This window comes from Aspergillus ambiguus, assembly GCF_047715705.1.
Source record: "Aspergillus ambiguus strain CBS 117.58 unplaced genomic scaffold BDV59scaffold_18, whole genome shotgun sequence".
Lineage (NCBI taxonomy): Eukaryota > Fungi > Ascomycota > Eurotiomycetes > Eurotiales > Aspergillaceae > Aspergillus > Aspergillus ambiguus.
This window is the reverse complement of record NW_027395531.1, coordinates 349,215-369,362: the sequence shown is the minus strand read 5'-3', so window position 1 is coordinate 369,362 and position 20,148 is coordinate 349,215. Positions and strand designations below refer to the sequence as shown.

Genomic DNA, 20,148 nt, shown 5'->3' with positions numbered 1-20,148 from the left:
GTCTATCAATGGTATATCAACCCAAGCACTCAAGGGGTTAACATTTTCAACTAGCGATGGCCCTCATGAAGTTATCAGTTGTGCAATTTATTACGGTTCTGTTGCTGGCAGAGCCCCTTTGCTCCAAGAAAAGAAAACTATGAAAATTTGTAGAAGTGGCCGATGACAACCTCAATGTTCGTAAAGTCTTATTATTAAACGTCTATATTTTGACGCTAGTTTCCTTATACGAATCCTACCGACCCTGTGACAGCGAGGAACATCTCGAGTAGACATGGTCAGCCTATTATGTTATTCACAAGTACGATGTCTACACGGTATATCTGATATGGGTAAAGCCATTCCCGCCGATAAAAAATAACCATAAAGAGACCAGGTGCGCCTTAAAACATAGTACGGCTTGTGTCTCCTGCCGTGGCGTATGTAACGCTCCGCCACGTATGATTCATTGTTCTCAACAAACAGACATAGAACCCCTGTCGAAACGAAGAGACGATCTTTGTCTATGGTTGTTCAAAATATATCCAACTGCGCCATAATATGTACATCCAAGCGGCCCGAGCTTATTTGATACTATTTCTATGAAAGACAATATGAAACGCATATATTGGCACAGCGTTATTGGTAATTTGATCGTTCTACAACATTTTCAAACCCAGGAGTGCTTCAATGAATGACTAGGGTTGTCATTGTTATTGTGATGGGTGTCACTGAATTATAGACCTGCATGTTTGTATTTCACGAGTTTCCGGATACATGCAGCTGTGAAGTGCGTATAATAGGAGGGAATACAGAGTTAAGCCAAGTGACTAAGTACTACAACATCCTGTGTATGGGATACTCCGAAACCCAAAGCGTCTTTATCTATATATGACCCTCTTTGAAGCCAATTCTTTCTGTTCTTTCTTCCTACATCTACGTTTCTACTATCATACATCTTAAACCTCCGTCTCATGCTTCTATCTCCACTTGAGACTGTCCATGTCTTTCAAGACAAACATGTTCCTTATCCTGCTGCTATGCCTGTCATGGTTCACCAAAGCATTTCCTGTTCCAGATCCCTTCGGTGGGCCTAACCAGCCACCTCATCAGGCACAGGGGAATGTGACTAGCTATGTCTCTGCTGCATACTTTGTAAACTGGGTTAGTCTTGCTCTCTTATCAGCCTTTGTGCTTATCTACTCAATAGCGCATACAAAAATGTACTCTAATAACAATGATCAGGCGATCTATGGAAGAAACCATCACCCTCAGGACATTCCAGCTACCAAGCTCACTCATGTTCTATATGCTTTTGCCAACGTCCGTCCCGAAACTGGTGAGGTGTACTTGACAGACAGCTGGTCCGACCTCGAGAAACACTACCCGGGAGATTCATGGAATGAACCCAGAACCGACAACGCCTACGGATGCGTAAAGCAACTCTACCTCCAAAAGCAGAAGAACCGAAACACGAAAGTGCTCCTCTCCATCGGGGGCTGGACTTACTCGAGGAATTTTGCTGCTCCAGCTAGCACGGATGCTGGCCGTAAACGATTTGCTGAGTCCGCCGTGAAATTGATCCAGGATATCGGCTTTGACGGAATCGATATTGACTGGGAGGTATGTGCAGGAGCACGAGACCTATATCCATTAGTTGAAACGGTATTCTAACCAGCGTAGTATCCCGAAAATGAGGAACAGGCAAACAACTTCGTATCTCTACTCAGAGAAGTTCGTGAGGTAGGCTTACTGCGCTTCACCATCTAATATACCCATATCTAACTGAATATTACCCTTAGGAACTGGATGACTACAGTGAAGAGCACGCCAGCGGCAAACACTTCCTCCTAACTGTCGCTTCCCCAGCTGGTACGCCGCGCTCGATTTCCCGGGGCAGTATCATGCCAAAGTTAACTCTGATACCAGGCCCAGCCCATTACACTAAGCTCAAACTCGACGAAATGGACGATTACATCGACCTGTGGAACCTAATGGCTTATGACTACTCAGGCAGCTGGGACGCCACTGCTGGCCACACGGCAAATCTACACGCCTCACTATCCAACGAACAGAGCACTCCCTTCAACACCGACCAAGCAATCGATTACTACACCTCACACGGGGTGCCTCCGCATAAGATTATCCTCGGGATGCCCCTCTACGGCCGCGCGTTCGCCAACACCAATGGGCCAGGCCATCCGTACAATGGCGTCGGTGAAGGCAATTGGGAGCCGGGCGTGTGGGACTATAAGGCTCTCCCGCGTGAAGGCGCGCAGGTGACGGAGGCCAGCGATCTCGGGGCAGCGTACAGCTACGACGCGTCCAAGCGCACGATGATTAGCTTCGATACGCCAGCAATTACGAGGATGAAGAGCGCTTACATCAAAGCAAGGCAGTTGGGCGGCGGCATGTGGTGGGAGACCAGTGGGGACCGGACGGGCGAGGCGAGCTTGATCTCCATTGTAAGTTTCTCACCTCCCTTTATTGCCATTTTTCTAGCACCTGGACTCGTGTGGCTGATTATCACCCGTGTAGCTCGTCGATGAACTAGGTGGCGTTGCCGTTCTAGATAAGAGTGAGAACCAGCTTGAGTATCCGGCTTCGCAGTTTGAGAATTTGCGCAACGGGTTCCGCTAGGCTGTCGTGGTGTTCGTTGATGGTTTACGAAGTGATGTGTTGTTGAGGAACGATACGCTTCTGGATGCTTTACCATCGCTGTGCTGGTCGCCGTGTTGGATAGCTGATGTATTGATGAATATTGGTTGATTTACTTTGTTTAATGAGTGGAACATATTGCAACAGTCTTTGCGATCTATTGAGTATAGACAGTGAACGTAACAACTTTTCATATACACAGCAGCATAGATATACCAACGCCAAAAATGCCTCTATACCAAAATGCCCTAAGTCAGCATGTCGTCTAACTTCTCACCCAAGACACCTTCGATCTGCTTGACCCATCGGCGAACCTCCCTCTCTACATTCTCATCTTCATCTTCCATCAATTCACTAATGTATGGCAGCATCTCAGGCAACAGTGCAAGCCATTCCTCGCCCAGCTGCTCCGTCAGTGACTGCTCAGCCTTCAAAGCCACAAAACGGGTGTGCGGGTTCTCTCCGCCTGCAGCTTTGCCGCTAGGGCCGGCTGATGGCCGGAGGAATCGCATCAGGATGGTGTTGAGTTCTTTGTGATTATCGGTAGAGTCTGCTGCGACGGCTAGTTCGGTGATCGCAGGGATAGCCTCGGCAATTACAGTGTTGGCCAGAGATGAGGTAGTGGCATGAGCAAGCTGGGAGATCAGAGGCTCGGAGATCTTGGTGAGGTGAGACGGGGATTGCCAGAATTCTGCGAAAATCAGTCTACATTCCTTCAGCCATGCTTGAGTCAAAGAGACTTACCGTCCTGATCATGCTCAAAGGCGTTTCGAAGCATGCGCAACGAGGACAACCAGAGAGTTCTGGTATTCTGGTTTGAAGGACTGGCCTTTCCAAGGACTGAGACAACATTCTCCAAGATATAACTTGAATAACCGGTGACAATGGACTAGTAAATTGTTAGAAAACGGAATAAACATAATACAGGTAACTGCATACCTGAAGGGTGCCAAAGAAAACCTCCAAGAACTTGTAGAATGTCGTAAGACGGGACACGTCACCATGACGGTCCTTCTTGGAGACTCCTGTAGTAGCCCAGTCAAACAGCTTCGTGAAAATAGGACGGAAAGTCGTGTCATTCAGCTTGTAGATCATCTTTATGGTAACATCGTTGATGATCTCCTCCGCCTCGTCCAAGTCGTCCGCTTCAAACTTGGTGTTGGATCCTAGGGCAACCTGTTCACGACGCAGGTCAAACGCCTTGAATAGGATCTCGGTCAAGACCGGCAGGTTCTTCATTGTGGCAGACTTTGGATGTTTCTCAATAGCAAGACTCACAGTCTCCAGGGTCTCCTTTGTGGCTTCCGGGCCGGCCGCAACAGCGCGAGCCCAGTTGCGGTTGACAGCTCCAAAGGTTGCGGCCAAGTCAGCCTTTCTGGCCATGAGACGCAATGCCTCTTGCCGGCTCTCGTCCTCAAGGTCTTCCGAAGCCGCAGACTGGAAAGATAGCGAGAGAACCTTGTCCAGGTGCGAGGCAGAAATCATGTAAGGCAGGTGCACAAACAAGGCCGAGAATAGCGAGTAAACAGCGTCATGCAACCTCGTGTTCTCTTTTCCTGTCTCCATGCTCGATTCCAGCAAAGACAAAGACCGATTCAGAGTATCGGGGAGCGCAGGAATCATAGCCTGTCCAAGAACTTCCGCCATAGATGCGAGGCATAAGACACCCATAATACGGATACGATCATCTTCCTGGCCGAGACAAGATTCACCAGCGATTGCCTTGGACGCAGGAATAACCCTGGAAGGATCTTTCTTGCCGTATTTTTCAGTAATGCGATCGATGCAGGCAACAGAAGCATGCTTAAGCAAGATATCTGGCGATGACTCGACAATGGTGACCAATGTGGGAAGGAAGTCGAGCATACGGTTCTGCGAAGGGCTGTCACGCTCGGGGTTCTGACGCAGGCGACCTTCCAGCAGCCGGAGAACCTTGCGTCGGAGCTCATCACCAGGGCGCTGGAGCAAGACCTCAATCGTGTCGAGGAAATCAATAAGCGACAAAGTGCCGAACAATGCACTGAGTACTTCTCCGCTAGCTTGGCCGACGGCTTTCATAGTCTGTGTGGAATCCCCAATGGTTAAGATCTGCGTCAAGATCTGAGAGAAGTAGGAGCGAATCTCCTCCGATTCATCACCTTCCTCCACTGCCAACGCCTTGGCCATTTTGGACTTAATAGAGGAGTGTCTGAAAAGATACGCCAAGGCTCTGAGGAGATCAACTGCAACTTTCTGGGGTTCACGGCCATCATCGCTGCCAATGCCAAGTAGAACTTGAGAAATTCCAGGCTTGGGTCGCAGAGAATCCGCGACGAGTTCCAAATATTTGCAATATGTCTGCATATAATGTTAGTTACACTGCATGAGTCAAAGCGGGTCAACATACACAAAGTTCAACGGCCGCGCTGGCATCAGAGGCCAATCCCGTCATTAAAATCAGGACGTCCTTATCCATAGAGTACCTATTCGCAAGCATGGCCAATACAGCGAACAAGAAGTCTCGAGTTCCAAGCTTAGTGATCAACGCATGGAAGAGTCGAAGTCGGCGATGGGATGGGATGTGCTCAAAGGCAGCGGTGAAGCTGAGCAATAACTCCGAGGTTCCGGACACAACGTCGCGTTTCTGGTTGCGCAAAGACTGGATTAGGGAAGGGACAACCTGGTCGATAGTCTGATCGATCACGGAAACGGAGTACTCGTCATCCTTTCGGAGTACACTGGAACCCATAAACGTGAAGATCGGCATCACACTGTGCAGGACCAATTCGGGCGCAATGACTGACAATCCGGCCACCAGAAGAAGAGCTGCATTCTGCACCTGAGGGCTTTCAGTCGTACGGACACAATCCACAACCAAGTCAGCCCGGATAACAGAAGTGTTGAACTGCGGTTTCGAAGTTGTTCTCGACTTGTTAACAATAGCCAGGAGGCTGCCCAGTGCTAAGCTGAGTAGGTAGCTCATTCCAGACTGAATATGCGACTTGAAATGATGAAGGGCCGCCAGGGTCTGGAAAAGACCGTCTGCAAGCTCTGGATGGGCTTCGGGGTTAGAGCTATCCACAAGCTCAAGGATGAAAGTCATTTTCTCCATCAACTTGCTGAGCTTTGCCTCATCCTTAACGGTCATCGCCACCATATTATTCTGACTGGTGCGTCTTCTCTTCGGCGCAGGTCCAAGAGCTTCAATGTCAGTGACAGAAACCGGAATTTGCTTGACAAAGTGAAGTAGCACGGGCCCAGGCAGCTCAATACTGCGAAGCACATCCCGACAACCATTTACAAGAGGTGAGTCAGATTCCTGCACTGATATTTCGAAAAGCCTCTCTGCGGCAAAGACCCGTCTGTCCTCGGGGAGCTTTGTCCAGATTTCTTTCATTCGGTTGAACACCGCAGCGACGAATGAGGGACTCAGCGAGTCGGAGTAGGGGCTAACGTTCGACAGTAACAGAACCATCGCGTCTTTTTCCTTGGGCGAAACGATCTTGACGACCTGACTCTCCATATCGGTGGCCGAGATCCGCTCCTTATCGCAAATTTCTTTCGCTTTCTCGGTACCAAAACCACGCCAGATCTTTAGCAAAGGCTCTAGCTCCTTGGTTCGAGTCGTTCCACCGGCCTTCTCGACACGATTGAGGAGGTTCAGCAATCCCAGCTTAGGAGCAAAAAGCGGGACGTGCACAGCATGCGAGCAAAGGAAGGTGAAAAGAGCAAGCCGCAGAGGCTTCTTCAATTCTGATGCGTCCGAATCCGCGGAAGTCCCACGCAAAGTAGCTTCGATCACATGTGCTACATTAGCCGGATCTAAAACATATTCTTCCAGCGCTGGGAGGAAAGCGCGTTCGAGGATCTTCATGATATCCCGGCCTGGGAGCCAATTGACGTCCTTGGACTGTTTACCCTGGCCGTAAACAGAATCAGACCCCCAAACCGCCAGGTTGTCCTTCTTGGCTTTCTTGTACAAGGTGCCTAGTGCGGCCAAAACAGCTGCTGCTTCGCGACGGACCCTTTCGGAGGCATCTCCAAGAGCCACCAGCACGAAAGGCACAAGCGTCTGGAAGTCAACATCGGCAGTAGTGTTACTAAGGAATGATGACAACAAGTTCAAGGCGGTCACACGTGTACCAATGGGGTATGAACCGGAGAACACTCTCACCAAGAAAGACAGATACTGGGGCGACTTGGTGGCATTGGACTTTCCGAGCACAGCCAAATCAGTAAAAGACTCGAGCCTCTCTTGGGAGCCAATTGCCAAGGCAAAGGCCTGTACAAGGCGATCAAAAACAGGGATAGACTGGGAGCCAAGGAATGAAGTTTTCATCAAGTGTTCGCTTTGCAACGATTGAAGAATAGATGGGAACTCATCATCCGCATTCTGTTCCCGCTCAACATCGTCCATTTCAACATCTTCAATCGCTTTGGGAGTTTGGGCAGATTCGATCACTGTCTGCAGGTTATGCTCCAGAGCAGAGATATCGAAAGCAGATTCCGCAATGGTTTTTTGGAAGATCGTTTGAAAAGGTTCTGAACGTGCGAAGTGCTGAACCAAATCTGCCAGATGTGTCTGTGCATTTAGAGACATCGTGCCGTCTTTATGCGCATTGCTAGCGGCATGGAGGACGATGGCCATACCCTGTCTCGTTTCACTTTCTCCGAGAAGTTGGCTCTCGAACATGAGCGACAACAGATCTAGGCGAGCGGTATCCTCTTGCTTTGATAGATCGTCAACACACCGAGCAATTATGGCAAGGAGCAAGTGCGATGTCTGGTACTGTGCTGATATCTCCGACAGTTGCTGAACTGGGTTTTCCAGACGACGGATTGCCTTGAAGACCCGCTTCGGAACGGTTGGCTCGGGCTTTTGTTGAGCCAGGACCGACAGACAGATAAGGCCAGAGTTGGTGGTCTCCGCGGTCCACGACCCTACAATAGCCTCCATCAGACTATCCAGGACGTTGTCCTGCAAAGCAGCCTTCTGCGCAAGCACGACACAGACCATGTAGCAGCCAATAACGAGCTCGGAGATATCCTTCATTGCCAATCCATCGTTGAGAACCGGAAGTACCGAAAGCACAATGTCGTCGTATTTCACCTTCTCCACGCTTCGACGACCAGACCTCGACGCATCCAACATCCCAGACACAGCTTCTGTGAAGATTCCTGCCCAGAATGACAGAAGCGCGTGGTGAGCGGACCTCTGTCGACTTGCCTGAAGCACATAGGCATTCAATGCAGCCAGGAATGGCTTGTTCGTTGTGGCACTGTGCACGAGGGGGTGGCGGGGAGGGTTGATCAAGCTCTTCTTATAGGGAAGGAGAACCTTGAACGTCGGCGACAGGTCTTCTGGGAGGATAGAGAGTAGGTTTAGGAACAGCGGAGTGCTATGATAGGGTAGGAAAGTGAGAATCGTGACAGGAGTATTATATTCGTGAACTCTAGACACCCGTTAGCGATACGATAAAACTTTGATGCGCCGGGGGACATGACGCACCGGAAACGCCGAATAAGCCAGTCAGCGGCCTTAACGGCAGGGCTCAGTAAAAGTCTGCCTCCAACTAACGCGAGGAAAGCCTCCAGGACAGTATCCAACTCTTTGTTCTGCTCAGCATTCATCTCCGTCCGCTCTTCCGTCTTACTCTGCGGGCTAAAGATGGTGCGCTCGAACTGCGCGAACCGAGGGTCCAGTTCACATAACTCCTGAAATCCTTCATAGCAAATGTCGTAGATCGTGTCGAAATCCTGAGATCCAGCGACCTTCTTGTCGAAGATGAGGGAATGCGAATGCGCGACCCTCTGCGCCTTGAGGTTCAACTGGTTAGTCGAGTTGGCCGCAATCTGCGAGAGCTGCGCGGCGAGGGAGGAGGCCATTTTGCGATGAAAACTTTTGGTGGACTATTGATTCGAGAAATCCATCACTCGATAGTCGTCTTCTTCTCCTCCGGACGCAGGAACTGTGGTGATGCAGCAGGCGTCGAACCAGAAGATGTTCGGAGCAACTTTTTTCTGGGAGTAGAAAAAATTGCGGAACGCGGGAGCGGAGTTTTTCCAGGCTGGACCTTATTCGACCCCAACTGCGCTCCGTACTACTAAACAACTCCATCCACCACCATGCCTCTCGGCCAGGAGTATGCATTCCTCCGCCTCTCAGGTACGTTCTCGTCCCAGACTCTCAGTCGCGATCTGTTTCTGATTGATATATCCAGGAGAAAAAATCCATCCCGCGGTTTGCCAGCTTCAAACCGCCACCAGTTCCCGCGCAAGTAGATCGCAAACAACGCGACACCTCCGAAAGAGAGAAAGAGGATAGGTCGAGACACCATTCTAGACACCACCGTTCCAGACATCGGAGTCATCGCGACCGCTCTCGGTCAAGGGAACGACGGAGGGAACCAGATCACCGCCATGTCCGTACGGAACATTATCCCCGACCGGAGCTCGTTCCTAAGCCGCCATCCTCCTCACGGCCCAGCACCGTGAGGAGCCCCGAGGACGACGTCTCAGATCTCTATGTTGTGGATAGCAAAGGTGACAAGTACAATGTCATTTACGGGACGATACATCGCTATAGCGTTCCTCATTACCGTCGGTTTGGACGGGGTAGCGTGCTGGGGCTCCCTCCCTGGCACAAAATCGACCGGGATACTTCAGAGGGAGATGCGATAGTGATCAAATCCGAGCCTTCTGGTGCTCGGTCGAGGACGAAGACCAAGGATATTTTCGCAGGACTCAGAAAGCAACGGACAAAATTGCTCCGCGTGCGACCGACTACGACCAACGCTGCCATCGATGCTTCAGAGGAATATCTACCACTTACCACCTCCCGGAGTAAGCTCAATGGCTCTCAGGACGTCGGTTCAGATGATGAGCGATATGCATATCGCTCGATCCAGGGCAAGGCCAAACCCGAAGATACTCTTCCTGACGACTTGGAGTTCATCTCGGACAGTGGCTCCGGTGATGATGAGTACGGCATACGAGCTGATCCCGACAAAGAAATCAAGCAACGCAACGTGCAGTTATCTCAAAACGTGGAGCAAAATCCTACTCATGTTGACGCATGGCTACAACTTATCGACCACCAAGAATATCTTCTCCGTGGCGCAGACAGAGAATCTGCGTCGTTAACTTATGCGGAAAGGAAGAGCTTGGCGGATATCAAACTATCTCTATATGAAAAAGCTTTGAAAAAAGTCGGTCAACACCACTGTCGAGATCAGCTGTTGCTCGGTTTCTTAGAGGAAGGTGCAAAATTGTGGGATACAAAGAAACTTTCTGCCAGATGGCAATCGGTGTTGAAGTCAGACTCACACTTCATCAGTCTTTGGGTCAAGTATCTTGATTTCCGCCAGACTGAATTCCTTGACTTCACATACGAGAAATGTCTTGCAACCTTCATAGAATGTCTGAGGCTGAATAGGTCTAGTCCTGACCATCCAAACAAAATCTTTGTGCACATCTATCTCTTCCTTCGCCTCACGCTGTTTATCCGGGAGTCCGGGTTCATGGAGCTTGCTGTAGGTCTCTGGCAGTCAGTTCTCGAACTTACCTTTTTCCGACCCAACCCTTCGGCCGACGAAAGCACAGTGCCATCCTTTTTGGATTTCTGGGACTCTGAGGTGGCACGCATTGGTGAGGCTGGTGCGAAAGGTTGGAACAGTAACGCCAACACACTCGACAACCCCCAGCCCCCAGCTGCAAAAGCCCGTCTAAACCCGAAATCACTGCTTGCATCCTGGGTGAGGTGCGAAAGAGAGCGCATCATCCATTCACGCCTCCCCGCTCGCAGCTTAGACGATGAAGAAGATCCCTACCGTGTTATCATCTCTTCCGACTTGAATGAGATCATTTCATTGGTTTGGAGCACTGATCTGGCACATGCATTGGCCGACGGTTTTCTATACTTCTGCCATCTCCCTCCGGTCATAACGGCGATCAACAAACACACTACGGGTCACATGGTAGGGGACAGCTTCATATGGAATGATCTCATGAGCAGCCCGGGCTATACACTTGAAGACTGGCTGTCCTCCAGCACGGACGCATCCGAATCCACTCCTCTCTCCTTCCCCAACCAGAATTTTATACACACACTCAACACACTGTTCGCCGCGAAAGATTCTTGGTTCTACTCCTTTGACACATGGATCAAGGCTGCCAAGGATCGCCAATCGGACATAGACACGGACTGGGTCCGACGGGTCTTGCGAATGTTAGTCGAGGCAGTGCCACAAAACGACGACTTGGCGGAGTATAGTCTGGCCGTGGAATTTGCATGCAATCCCAAGGAAGCCAAAAAGTATGCGAAGTCGTTGCTGAAAAAATTTCCCTCCAATTTGCGCCTCTATAATGCATATGCACTGATGGAACGTCGATCTGGGAACCACGCTGCTGCGGACCATGTATGGGCCACCAGCTTGTCAATGAGCAACACCTTCTCGCATCGTGACAGAGTAGATAGCATTTCTCTGTGGAACTCATGGGTTTGGGAGTTGCTAGAGGCTCGAAATATAGCCCATGCATCCCATATCCTTGCGTCCATACCGCGAAACAGCATTGATCTGAAAACATTTCCCGATCCGTCCAGTCAAACAGCATTCAGCCCCACCAGCCTGCTGAAGATCCAAAATGTAAGTGGTCGTCTCATCTCCCTGATCAACCCAACTGACCACGCCTAGTTCTTGGAGGAGACTCTAGAGAACTTGCTAGCAAATAGGAAACCCAATACTTTAACAGCATGCGTCGACTCTCAGGCTATCCTTGCATATCTGACGCACTCGTTCGACTTGAACAAGACCCTCGACGCGTACAGTAATGCACTAAGTCGCCTTTCTCTATTGCCTAAGAAAGATGAAGGCTTTGTTGCTTACACAGCTGAATTGCTTCACCAATCACGGTCCAGGCTTCTTTACTACCATGTCCGCACAAAAGGAGCCTATAAGCCAGCTCATATCCGCGCTCTCTTAGCCGAAAGCATATCCTCTTTCCCACATAACACGATGTTCCTCTGTCTATTTGCCTGGAACGAGTCTCGATTCCGCATCGAAGAGCGTGTGCGCGACATTGTTAAGGGCATCACTACTGAAAGTCGAAATAACCATGGGTCCAACATGGTCCAAGTCCCTATCACATCCCATCTGTTCTCGATTTATACAGAAATGACCCGCCCCGTATACGCAGGATCTACGGTGCACTCGGTGCGATCTGTATTTGAAAAGGCCATCGGCGAATATGATGCATCAGCTGCGCAAAACCACACGCTCTCCACTACAGGATCGAATCTCTCCCTATGGAAACTGTATATCTTGTTCGAGCTATCGCACCACAATATCCAACGCGCTAAGGATGTCTTCTACCGCGCCATGCGCTCCTGTCCCTGGTCTAAGGAACTTATTATGCTCGCATTTACTCACCTCCGTGCGGATGTTGTCGAAAGTCACCATCCGACCTCTTCTCGGAAAGGGGACGGTATGGGATTCGACGAGCTACGCCGCGTGTATAACGTCCTTGTGGAGAAGGAGCTCCGTATTCATGTCGATATTGAAGATCGACTAGATGAACTCGTGGATAAGATGCAGAAGTCTGGTATGCTTGGCTTACCTTTTACCATGCCAGAAGATGTGGACAGCGGAGATGAGCAAATGCAGACGTAAGGATCAGGTTCTCAGTTAGACCACTCCCATTCAATCGAACTAGTTACGGTACCCAGGAAAGCTATCTACGCGTTTCGATATACTAGAGCTGTCTTTAATCATCCACTTGCATGGCTGGATCATCTTTGTTATGCCACCACCTATAAATCATGCAATCCCTTCGCAACTCCAGAAGAGCATGCCTTAAACTAATAAATACCATATGGCTACTTTCTCGCGGCTTTAATTTGAACGACTGAATAAAACTTTATACTAGCAAACTATAGTACAAGACATCACAGATCAAAAGTACACGCACAGGATCCAAATCCAAGCAGACCAAGTCGAAACAATCAGTCATGACTTCATCACGTCGTGTCGTATATTATTTACCAACCGTAAGTACCTACTCAGTACCTCCAGCTATACTCAAGGGGACAAACAATGGTATCAAAGTAGAATCACTATTCAGATCAGAAATGCTCCTTCCAGAACTTGAACTTCACCTCCTTGCTTGACGTGGCATGCGCCGCCTCACTAATCTGACGGGCAGCAGTATTCGGACCGCAGAAATACACTCCAACCTCCGTCTTAAACCGATGCAGGCCCGACATGTACGACTGGTCCTTCAGACCGTTGCGCATGGCGGAAAAGAGACGTTTCCAGTCCGGCCGGCCAAAGTTGGTCCGGCTCTTCAACTCCGTCAGCGGGTCAAGATCCTGGCCGACGGAGTTCAGATAAATGTTCGCGGCGGTGTCATCATCCAGCCGCTGCGTGAGGTACGTGTGTATCCGCAAGAACTCCGCACTTCCCTGGCTAGCCGCCGCCGAGGCGGACTGCGACTCCAGTGACGAGAGTAGTGCCTGGAACCACTCGAAGGACGTGGTGTCCTTGCAGACCCAGATGAACTCGACACGGCGCAGTCGACGGGGCGGGTTGGGGCCGGCGCGTAAATGCCAGATATTCTTGAGGATCGACGCCCACGGCGTAACGCCGATGCCTGTGCCGATGAGAACGGCGATCTCGTTCTCGAAGACGTCTTCAGCGGGCGCTCCGTACGGGCCGTCGACGCGCAACTTGGGCATCTTCTGCCCGTTTTCAAGCGCCACCTCGTACATTCCCATTGGGTCGAGACCCTCGAGATCGCGCGCTTGTGCTGGACCGCAACCCAGCGCGTCCCCCAGAGCCCGGGTGAAGTCACCAACCTGGCGAACGTGGATGCTGATGTAAGGGTCGAAAGGACAGGAGGTGATAGTGAAGGGGTGCCATTGGTTGTTTGATACGTCGGGTACTTGGATGAAGAGCCATTGCCCGGCTTTGTAGTTCATACTGTCTTTTCGAAATTGGATTTCCATGGCGTCTGGGCGTCGTTAGGGGGTGGACGGAGAGCTTGAAGGAATATGGATCGAGACTTACCGTATGGGTGACGGATCACCTTGGTGATGACCGTCTGTCGGCGTGATCGAATCTCCCGGTATAACCTTTCGAACAGGTAGAGGCCGCCTCCGACCAGCTCCCATCTCCAGCCCTCGTATCCGATGCAATGGTTCCAGAATCGTTGCCCTGCGAATGGAGAGATGGGATGATTGGTATCCCGTACGAAGCATCCTGTGGCATGGGTGTAGAGACCCAGAAAGAACGGCACAAACAGATGATGCGTGTACCAGAACGTCTCGAACGACTGTTGGCGAATGCGATGATGCGACGTTGTATACATGAGCATCATGCAGAAGAGCATGACATGGCCAGTGATTCCACCAGCTTCAGTGAAATGCATCTGGACCGCTGTTGATGGGCGTATGCGATCCTTCTCGACGTTGTAAAAGCTGTTTGCGCTTAGTTTCATTGACCAAAGAGTGCAAGGATAGCATGTGGACTCACTTGACGTAGTGCGCTGCCGTGTGGATAATGGTAAAGAGTAAAAGGGCATACGCGGTCTGCCGATGGAACCACGCCGTCTCCTCAAGAGGCATCCATCGTATCCTGGGACGCAGCAGTCGGACTACGTTCCTGCACATTGGCAGGATAATCAAAGTCCCATCGAAGCTCAGGACGAGGCCTGCACCTCGCGAGATCCACACAGAATACTGGAGGCTATTCAAGGCAGAGAGTTTTGGGTTATTAGCCTGCAAATACCTAGACACTGTGAGAAAATATTCTTCCTAAAGTGTACGAGAACATACCATCCGACCGCGAATATGGCGATGTGGACGCCCCAAAATAGGAAATAGAACACAAGCTTCTGTCTTGTGAAGTAGGAACGCAACTGATCTCGCATGATGACCATTTTTGTAACAACAATGCAATATGGGTATCTGTCTAAAATGGATATGAAGGGGCATCGACCAGCGATGTGTTATTATATTGCGGTAGAGATCAGGCACGCCGTGTTTGTGTCCAAGGACACAACACCTGCGTTGAGCGATGCAATAGATGTCAGTTCAGGAGACCGATATCGACTGATTATTTTTCTGATCTTTAATGCCTTCTTCGGGGCGTAAACGACCCTTGCGGTTTATCGTCGCTGATTATCCTGATGCTGCGGCGCGAAGGATTAGAACCACCGGGAACAACAGCTGACGCGAGCAGTCGATTGTGAGCCGGAGAAAGTCCGCAAAAGGAACATTGTTATCTTGTCGATGTAGGCTTCATTTGCAGCAAAAGGCCTGATGGCTGAATGTGGGGTTCAAATGTCGACAGTGGTTGACTGAAGTTTCGCAGGATCCAGAGATGTGGTTTTGGTTGCAGGGGGACAGGAGGGGAAAGCCACCACTTGAGGGGGAGACACTAAATAACAGTACTAAAAGCCATGCGAAGCCAGCTCGGAGACCGACTCTTGCCGCTTAGGGTTCAAGAGCGAATGCTTTCTTCGCTTCTCGACCCGCTTTGACACGGTCGTTGATCGATCGTCAACCCTAATCCGCGAATCCTGTGCAGAAGACGCTCCAGAAACTAGGCTCCCCAAGAGCTTCTCCTTTTCTATCGTATGATACGTCTGTGTCTTGGAGGAGGAGTGCTCGGCTATGTTCTTCTCCTTTGGAGTCACATTCCTTCCGTTCGTATCCAGCATTGGCGTCATCTGATATCAACCGCGAGATGTCTACGGGAGTCGGTATCTTCTAACTGTGGCTACGCCGTGTCAAGTGCTGAGATGAAGGGCATATAAAAATAGGTCCTTGGCGAAGGCAGTTCAACGATTACCTCTCGACGCCTCTTCTCTCAACGTTCTCCGGACTTCGCTTATCCCAGTGAGCCCATGGAGCAAGCCATGTGGCCTCAGGGTGGCCGGAGAGTGATTGAGACCCAGCGTTCGCTTGGCAGCGTCAGTTGAAGATGCAGCTTGATCTCTGGCGATGATTTGGTCAGACCCAGGTGGAGTTTACCTGCCACTTGCCGGGGTGTCATCCTATGAGAGCCGTTCTGCAAGCGCTGGCTCCGTCACACCGTCCCGACGCGAATAGCATCTGGACATAGGGCGACACCTTTCTGTCTCCCCCTCCTAAGTTTAATTTATAGTGGTTGGATTTGCTTCCAAATATAGCCCTAAGACCAGGGACAGCAAGAGTATGTGCGAATCCAAGCCAGCGGATATCGCCAGGGCTATCTTGGCGAGGCTGCTGGGAGAGAGCCCGGACTTACAGCACATCCGTGATAAATGCTCGGGGATGCATGATGGACATTTCATCACAACTAGTGTCAACTTTTTTCGGGCATTTAACCCTGTCAGGAAAGGAATCAATGATCAACCTCAGTCGGTAGAGCATGGCACGCAAAGTACGGTGAAGCCGACAGATCCTCCAGGTGAGGGTTAAGTCGGCTGTTTTGTACTAAGCTAGACCTTATCCTACATATCGTTATGGACTTGGATTAACTTGGTGAAAGGTCTCGGTTAATCCAGCAGTGGATGACGCATGGATTTGACCCCAAAAAATTCCGCCGACAAAAATAACCATCCGTCTGATGAAGCAAGAGAACGGATAAAAACAGAAACAAGCAGATATCCCCCGCGGTCTTCATGTCTAACGTGGGAGGGACACAGCGAAAAGGTATCGGCCGCTAAGGCGTGTTCCCGCAAATCTCCTGCAGGCGCTGCTCCACCATCACACACCGTCGCTCGCGCTACTGCACTGGACTCTTCTCTTCTCGTGTGTTCAGCCACCTCATTCGCTCCTGAAGGATGCACATAGCGCCCAGTCAGAGCCATGAGCCGGGGTTGCTGGTCATGACCCGGGTTTTCCTCCTATCAACGGCCGGAGGATGCAATCCCCGTGCAGAACAAATGAGGGGAATTCGTCGATTCTGGCGTTCCATTGGCTGCGGAAGTCGAGCGGTTGATAAAACGCATGCGCGTATCACAGTCTCTGGAGCAATTGGATTTTTAGCCATCGGTGGAGGACGGGAGACATCCAAATCAGGTGGTGGCCTGATTTGGCGCTGGAAGCGAGATGCATCTATATCCCCCTCGTTCCCCCTCCGCCACTATCTCATTGTGTCTCTTGGAGCTTGCCATAGCCGAACTTTGTCCAACCCTCTCCACTTGATATCATGAGCATTGGTCGCCCGGAGTGAGGTGATGCTGATGATTTAACCTTATCCATCACAGCTGAGCGAATATATGGAGACACCAACATTCGATCCATCTCTTGCCATGTCTCTATTGAGGATATCACTGTATTCAGCTCCCATTCATACGGTGTATGGTTGTGACTAAGGACTACGTTGTGTTTACCTTGTAAGTAGCTTTTCGCTGGGCGAAAGCTGCTCGCAATCCTCTTACTTCTTACTACCTATCCGCTCCATCTGGCTGTCGGCGCCATGGGTAGGTTAATCAAAAACCACTGGGCGCGTCTAATCATTCTGACTGCAGCAGCCTGTATGTATACTCAGACTCCCTTCGCTCCGCATGATCAACTAACAACCACAGACCAAGTAGGAAGCGCGGTCGAGGGCTTCATCTGGCCCAAAGTCTTCTGGGACTTCATGACGAGAAACCTGAACGGCGCCGTGAAGCCCGTTCCAATTCTCCAGACTCTCAACCTCATAATGGGCTTGCTTGGCCTAGCCTGGGAATGGCCATTGAAATATTTCGCCGGGTCGTTCCCCCATCGCAGCATCGAATTCCGTTTGATCCTATACCCACTCAGTGCGCTGCTGGCGGCACTTCTCTACCAGGGCACCGACCCTGCTCTTTACTATCTTGTTGGAATTGCGGTATATTTCTGGGCCTACAGCGAGGGGGAGGTATGCGTCTATACTTCGACTGGATTGAATTGCGACTGACTGAAATAGGTCGTGTGTCCGGAGCCATGGACCTTACCCAAGCGAAACGTACATAAAGTATAGCCGCCCAAGCTGTTCTGTATATACCTTTGGGAATGACCGTGACGACCCTTTATAGCACATAATTCACCTGACGACTTAGTGATCTGGTCTGGAGTTTGGAATGAAAAATGGCTCTGCTGTATGGAGCTGTGAATTGGATGCAAGCTGACCGGGCTTGAGTCCCATGATGGTGTACATAGGAAAACATTTGTGTATCATAGTCTGGCACTAAGAATATACCCGTAATAGCCTCGCTCTTCCTGCTGAGTTGTGTAATGTTCCCTCCTGCCTGAGGTATAATTGCCACTATACGGTCACGTGAGTGCCATAACAACCACATTTGGTTTTCCAATCAACACGATCGAACCTCGCAGAATCCACCGAGCAGTAAATCTCTGCCAAATGATGGCCTCCAAGCACTAACAGCACTATTTCTCTAGACAATCACTCCGCACTAACCCTAGACACATCTCAGTCGCCACGACAGCGGCATGTCGCCCCCAAACCTCAGCCACGAGAATGACTCGACACTGAGCGACGACGACGTCCCTGTGAACAAGACCACCAGTTTCCACGGGCGACTTAGCCAGTACTTCCACGCCTCGAAGAATGTTCCATCGGATACAGAGCCACCGTCCAAGGCCCTGTCTAGCACTCTCAAGCCTCCAAAGCGAGGCCCCAACCCTGAGGATGCACTGACGGACATTATCTCACAAACCCAGCAACACCCCAAGCGCAGAAAAGCTCCAGCAAAGCCCACCCCGACAGAAAGCGACAACTCCCTCCTCCCAGTCGCCCGTGTCACCCGTTCCCGCTCAGCCGGGAGCACCCCAGCGTCGACGCATTCGCCTCTCTCCCGATCTCCAACGACGCAACCGACCACCCCGGAACGACCCCAATCCCAAGGCTCCCGCCGTCGCCGACAGCAGTCATCTTCCCGCACATCGACCCCTCCCGCAAACTCCTCCATCTCCCTCCTTCGCGACACCATACCGCCGAACCTCACCCTCCTCCTGGTCGGGGTGAACCCGGGAATCATGACGGGGACGACGGGCTTCGCCTACGCACACCCGTCCAACCTGTTCTGGAAACTGCTCCATTCATCGGGGATCACGACGATCCGACATCCTCCATCGGACACATACCGCCTCCCGGAGCTGTACAATGTCGGAAACACGAACATCGTGGAGCGGCCGACGCGCGACGCAAGCATGCTCAGCAAGGCGGAGATGAATGCCGGCGTGCCTGTGCTGGAAGCCAAGGTGGCGGCGCAGCGGCCCGAGGCAGTCTGCCTGGTCGGGAAGAGCATCTGGGAAGCGGTGTGGCGGGTTCGCAAGGGCCGTGCGATCCGGAAAGAAGAGTTCCGGTATGGGTGGCAGGATGTGAGCGAGAACATGGGGCGGACGGACTCGTGGGACGGCGCGCCGGTGTTTGTCGCTACGACTACGAGTGGCCTGGCAGCCGGTATGACCATGGCAGAGAAGGAGGCTGTGTGGAATGAGTTGGGGAGCTGGGTAGTGAGTCGGCGAGAAGCAATGGCGACGGCGACGGCGCAAACGGCGGCTGAGTAGCCAGCGTGCGACGACGCGCCGAAGATTATACGGTGCTATCTATGACTTGATGTATGTGTGCATTTAAAGCTAGATGTTGTAACCCGGAACGGTTTCGATTTGATTCATTATTGATGCAGGCTTGATGCATATTCTACCCCCATCCCCGTATCCGTCACTCATCCTAACATACAAAGCCCTCAGGAAAGGGGGTTTGGTCGACGTAGAAACAACGTTAAGGCCAGCCAGCTAGCCAGCACACAGCAAGGAACGAACGCAATTACCGCAAGGAGCCCCCGTTGCGGATGTTCGTATCACCCTGGTTCTCCCGGGACTATACAACAGTCCGTTAGCGATTTACTTGTACTACCAGAGGCAGGAAGAACATACGCCAGTGGTCTGGTATTCGCCATTCTCAAGTATCTTCACAACGACATCATCTTCGTTGGAAGTCCCAAACTCGTTCTCGAGACTCGCCTTACTGGCTCCATCGAGGACTCCCTGGGCGCCGTGTCTAGACTTGATCAGTATGGATCCCATACGTCGGTCATGCTGCAGCTTACTTATGAGTCACGAAGATCTTCCAACCGTTCAACACATCCGCCAGCGGAATAGAACGGTCCTTGCGCCAGTTGTTCAGGATCTGGGCATCGTCGACGAAGACAATGAAGTCATCGGAGGCTCCCTTGTAGAAGACCTTGGAGGTGGGGTCGTTGGCACGCGGCATTGCGGAAGGTTTGGATATGGGAAATTGTTCAATTGGAGAGATTGAAGGAAGTTATGTAGGCAGATGAGGGGTAAAAAAGAAGAGAGTCAAGACGACGTTCGAAGTCTAGATGTATGAGGTCGCGTGAGAGCTGATGACGTCACTAATATGTGAGACAAGATATCAAACTCCCGACTAGCAGAATCACGAAGAGTACGTTCGATTCGGTACGAAGAGGGGAAAAAAAGAGGTTTTGACTGTATGTAGATAATCAACTTGCTCAATAACACTCCTTCAGCCCCCGACA

The 20,148-nt window shown here is 51.0% G+C and overlaps 6 protein-coding genes across 6 annotated transcripts; 3 read left to right on the top strand and 3 right to left on the bottom strand.

The window, feature by feature from the left end:
- Nucleotides 1–999: 999 nt before the first annotated feature.
- On the top strand, nt 1,000–2,619 carry BDV59DRAFT_193579 (glycoside hydrolase family 18 protein; the record flags this gene model as incomplete). Its single annotated transcript, XM_073692252.1, has 5 exons — nt 1,000–1,143; nt 1,225–1,602; nt 1,663–1,722; nt 1,782–2,444; nt 2,518–2,619. 5 exons carry the CDS (start codon nt 1,000–1,002, stop codon nt 2,617–2,619), a joined length of 1,347 nt encoding a protein of 448 aa, XP_073547492.1.
- Nucleotides 2,620–2,727: 108 nt separating this feature from the next.
- On the bottom strand, nt 2,728–8,625 carry utp10 (snoRNA-binding rRNA-processing protein UTP10). The gene is made up of 5 exons (XM_073696317.1): nt 8,126–8,625; nt 5,024–8,069; nt 3,577–4,974; nt 3,382–3,526; nt 2,728–3,328 (listed from the first exon to the last, which is right to left on the bottom strand). The coding sequence occupies exons 1-5, from the start codon at nt 8,500–8,502 to the stop codon at nt 2,886–2,888; spliced, it is 5,409 nt and encodes a 1,802-aa protein (XP_073547491.1). The 5' UTR covers nt 8,503–8,625; the 3' UTR covers nt 2,728–2,885.
- A 112-nt stretch (nt 8,626–8,737) lies between these two features.
- BDV59DRAFT_179643 (uncharacterized protein) lies at nt 8,738–12,484 on the top strand. Its single transcript, XM_073689937.1, has 3 exons — nt 8,738–8,782; nt 8,838–11,261; nt 11,310–12,484. The coding sequence occupies exons 1-3, from the start codon at nt 8,762–8,764 to the stop codon at nt 12,282–12,284; spliced, it is 3,420 nt and encodes a 1,139-aa protein (XP_073547490.1). The 5' UTR covers nt 8,738–8,761; the 3' UTR covers nt 12,285–12,484.
- A 3-nt stretch (nt 12,485–12,487) lies between these two features.
- BDV59DRAFT_39120 (putative NADPH oxidase (NoxA)) lies at nt 12,488–14,806 on the bottom strand. The gene is made up of 4 exons (XM_073696314.1): nt 14,447–14,806; nt 14,145–14,399; nt 13,680–14,089; nt 12,488–13,623 (listed from the first exon to the last, which is right to left on the bottom strand). The coding sequence occupies exons 1-4, from the start codon at nt 14,548–14,550 to the stop codon at nt 12,737–12,739; spliced, it is 1,656 nt and encodes a 551-aa protein (XP_073547489.1). The 5' UTR covers nt 14,551–14,806; the 3' UTR covers nt 12,488–12,736.
- Nucleotides 14,807–16,278: 1,472 nt separating this feature from the next.
- BDV59DRAFT_202471 (uracil-DNA glycosylase-like protein) lies at nt 16,279–19,156 on the top strand (the record flags this gene model as incomplete). The annotated part of the gene is made up of 5 exons (XM_073694039.1): nt 16,279–16,309; nt 17,131–17,136; nt 17,188–17,504; nt 17,553–17,591; nt 18,050–19,156. 5 exons carry the CDS (start codon nt 16,279–16,281, stop codon nt 19,154–19,156), a joined length of 1,500 nt encoding a protein of 499 aa, XP_073547488.1.
- Nucleotides 19,157–19,232: 76 nt separating this feature from the next.
- Nucleotides 19,233–20,118, bottom strand: BDV59DRAFT_179638 (SBDS family protein). Its single transcript, XM_073689936.1, has 3 exons — nt 19,699–20,118; nt 19,526–19,649; nt 19,233–19,469 (listed from the first exon to the last, which is right to left on the bottom strand). Exons 1-3 carry the CDS (start codon nt 19,860–19,862, stop codon nt 19,416–19,418), a joined length of 342 nt encoding a protein of 113 aa, XP_073547487.1. The 5' UTR covers nt 19,863–20,118; the 3' UTR covers nt 19,233–19,415.
- Between the last annotated feature and the right edge of the window lie 30 nt (nt 20,119–20,148).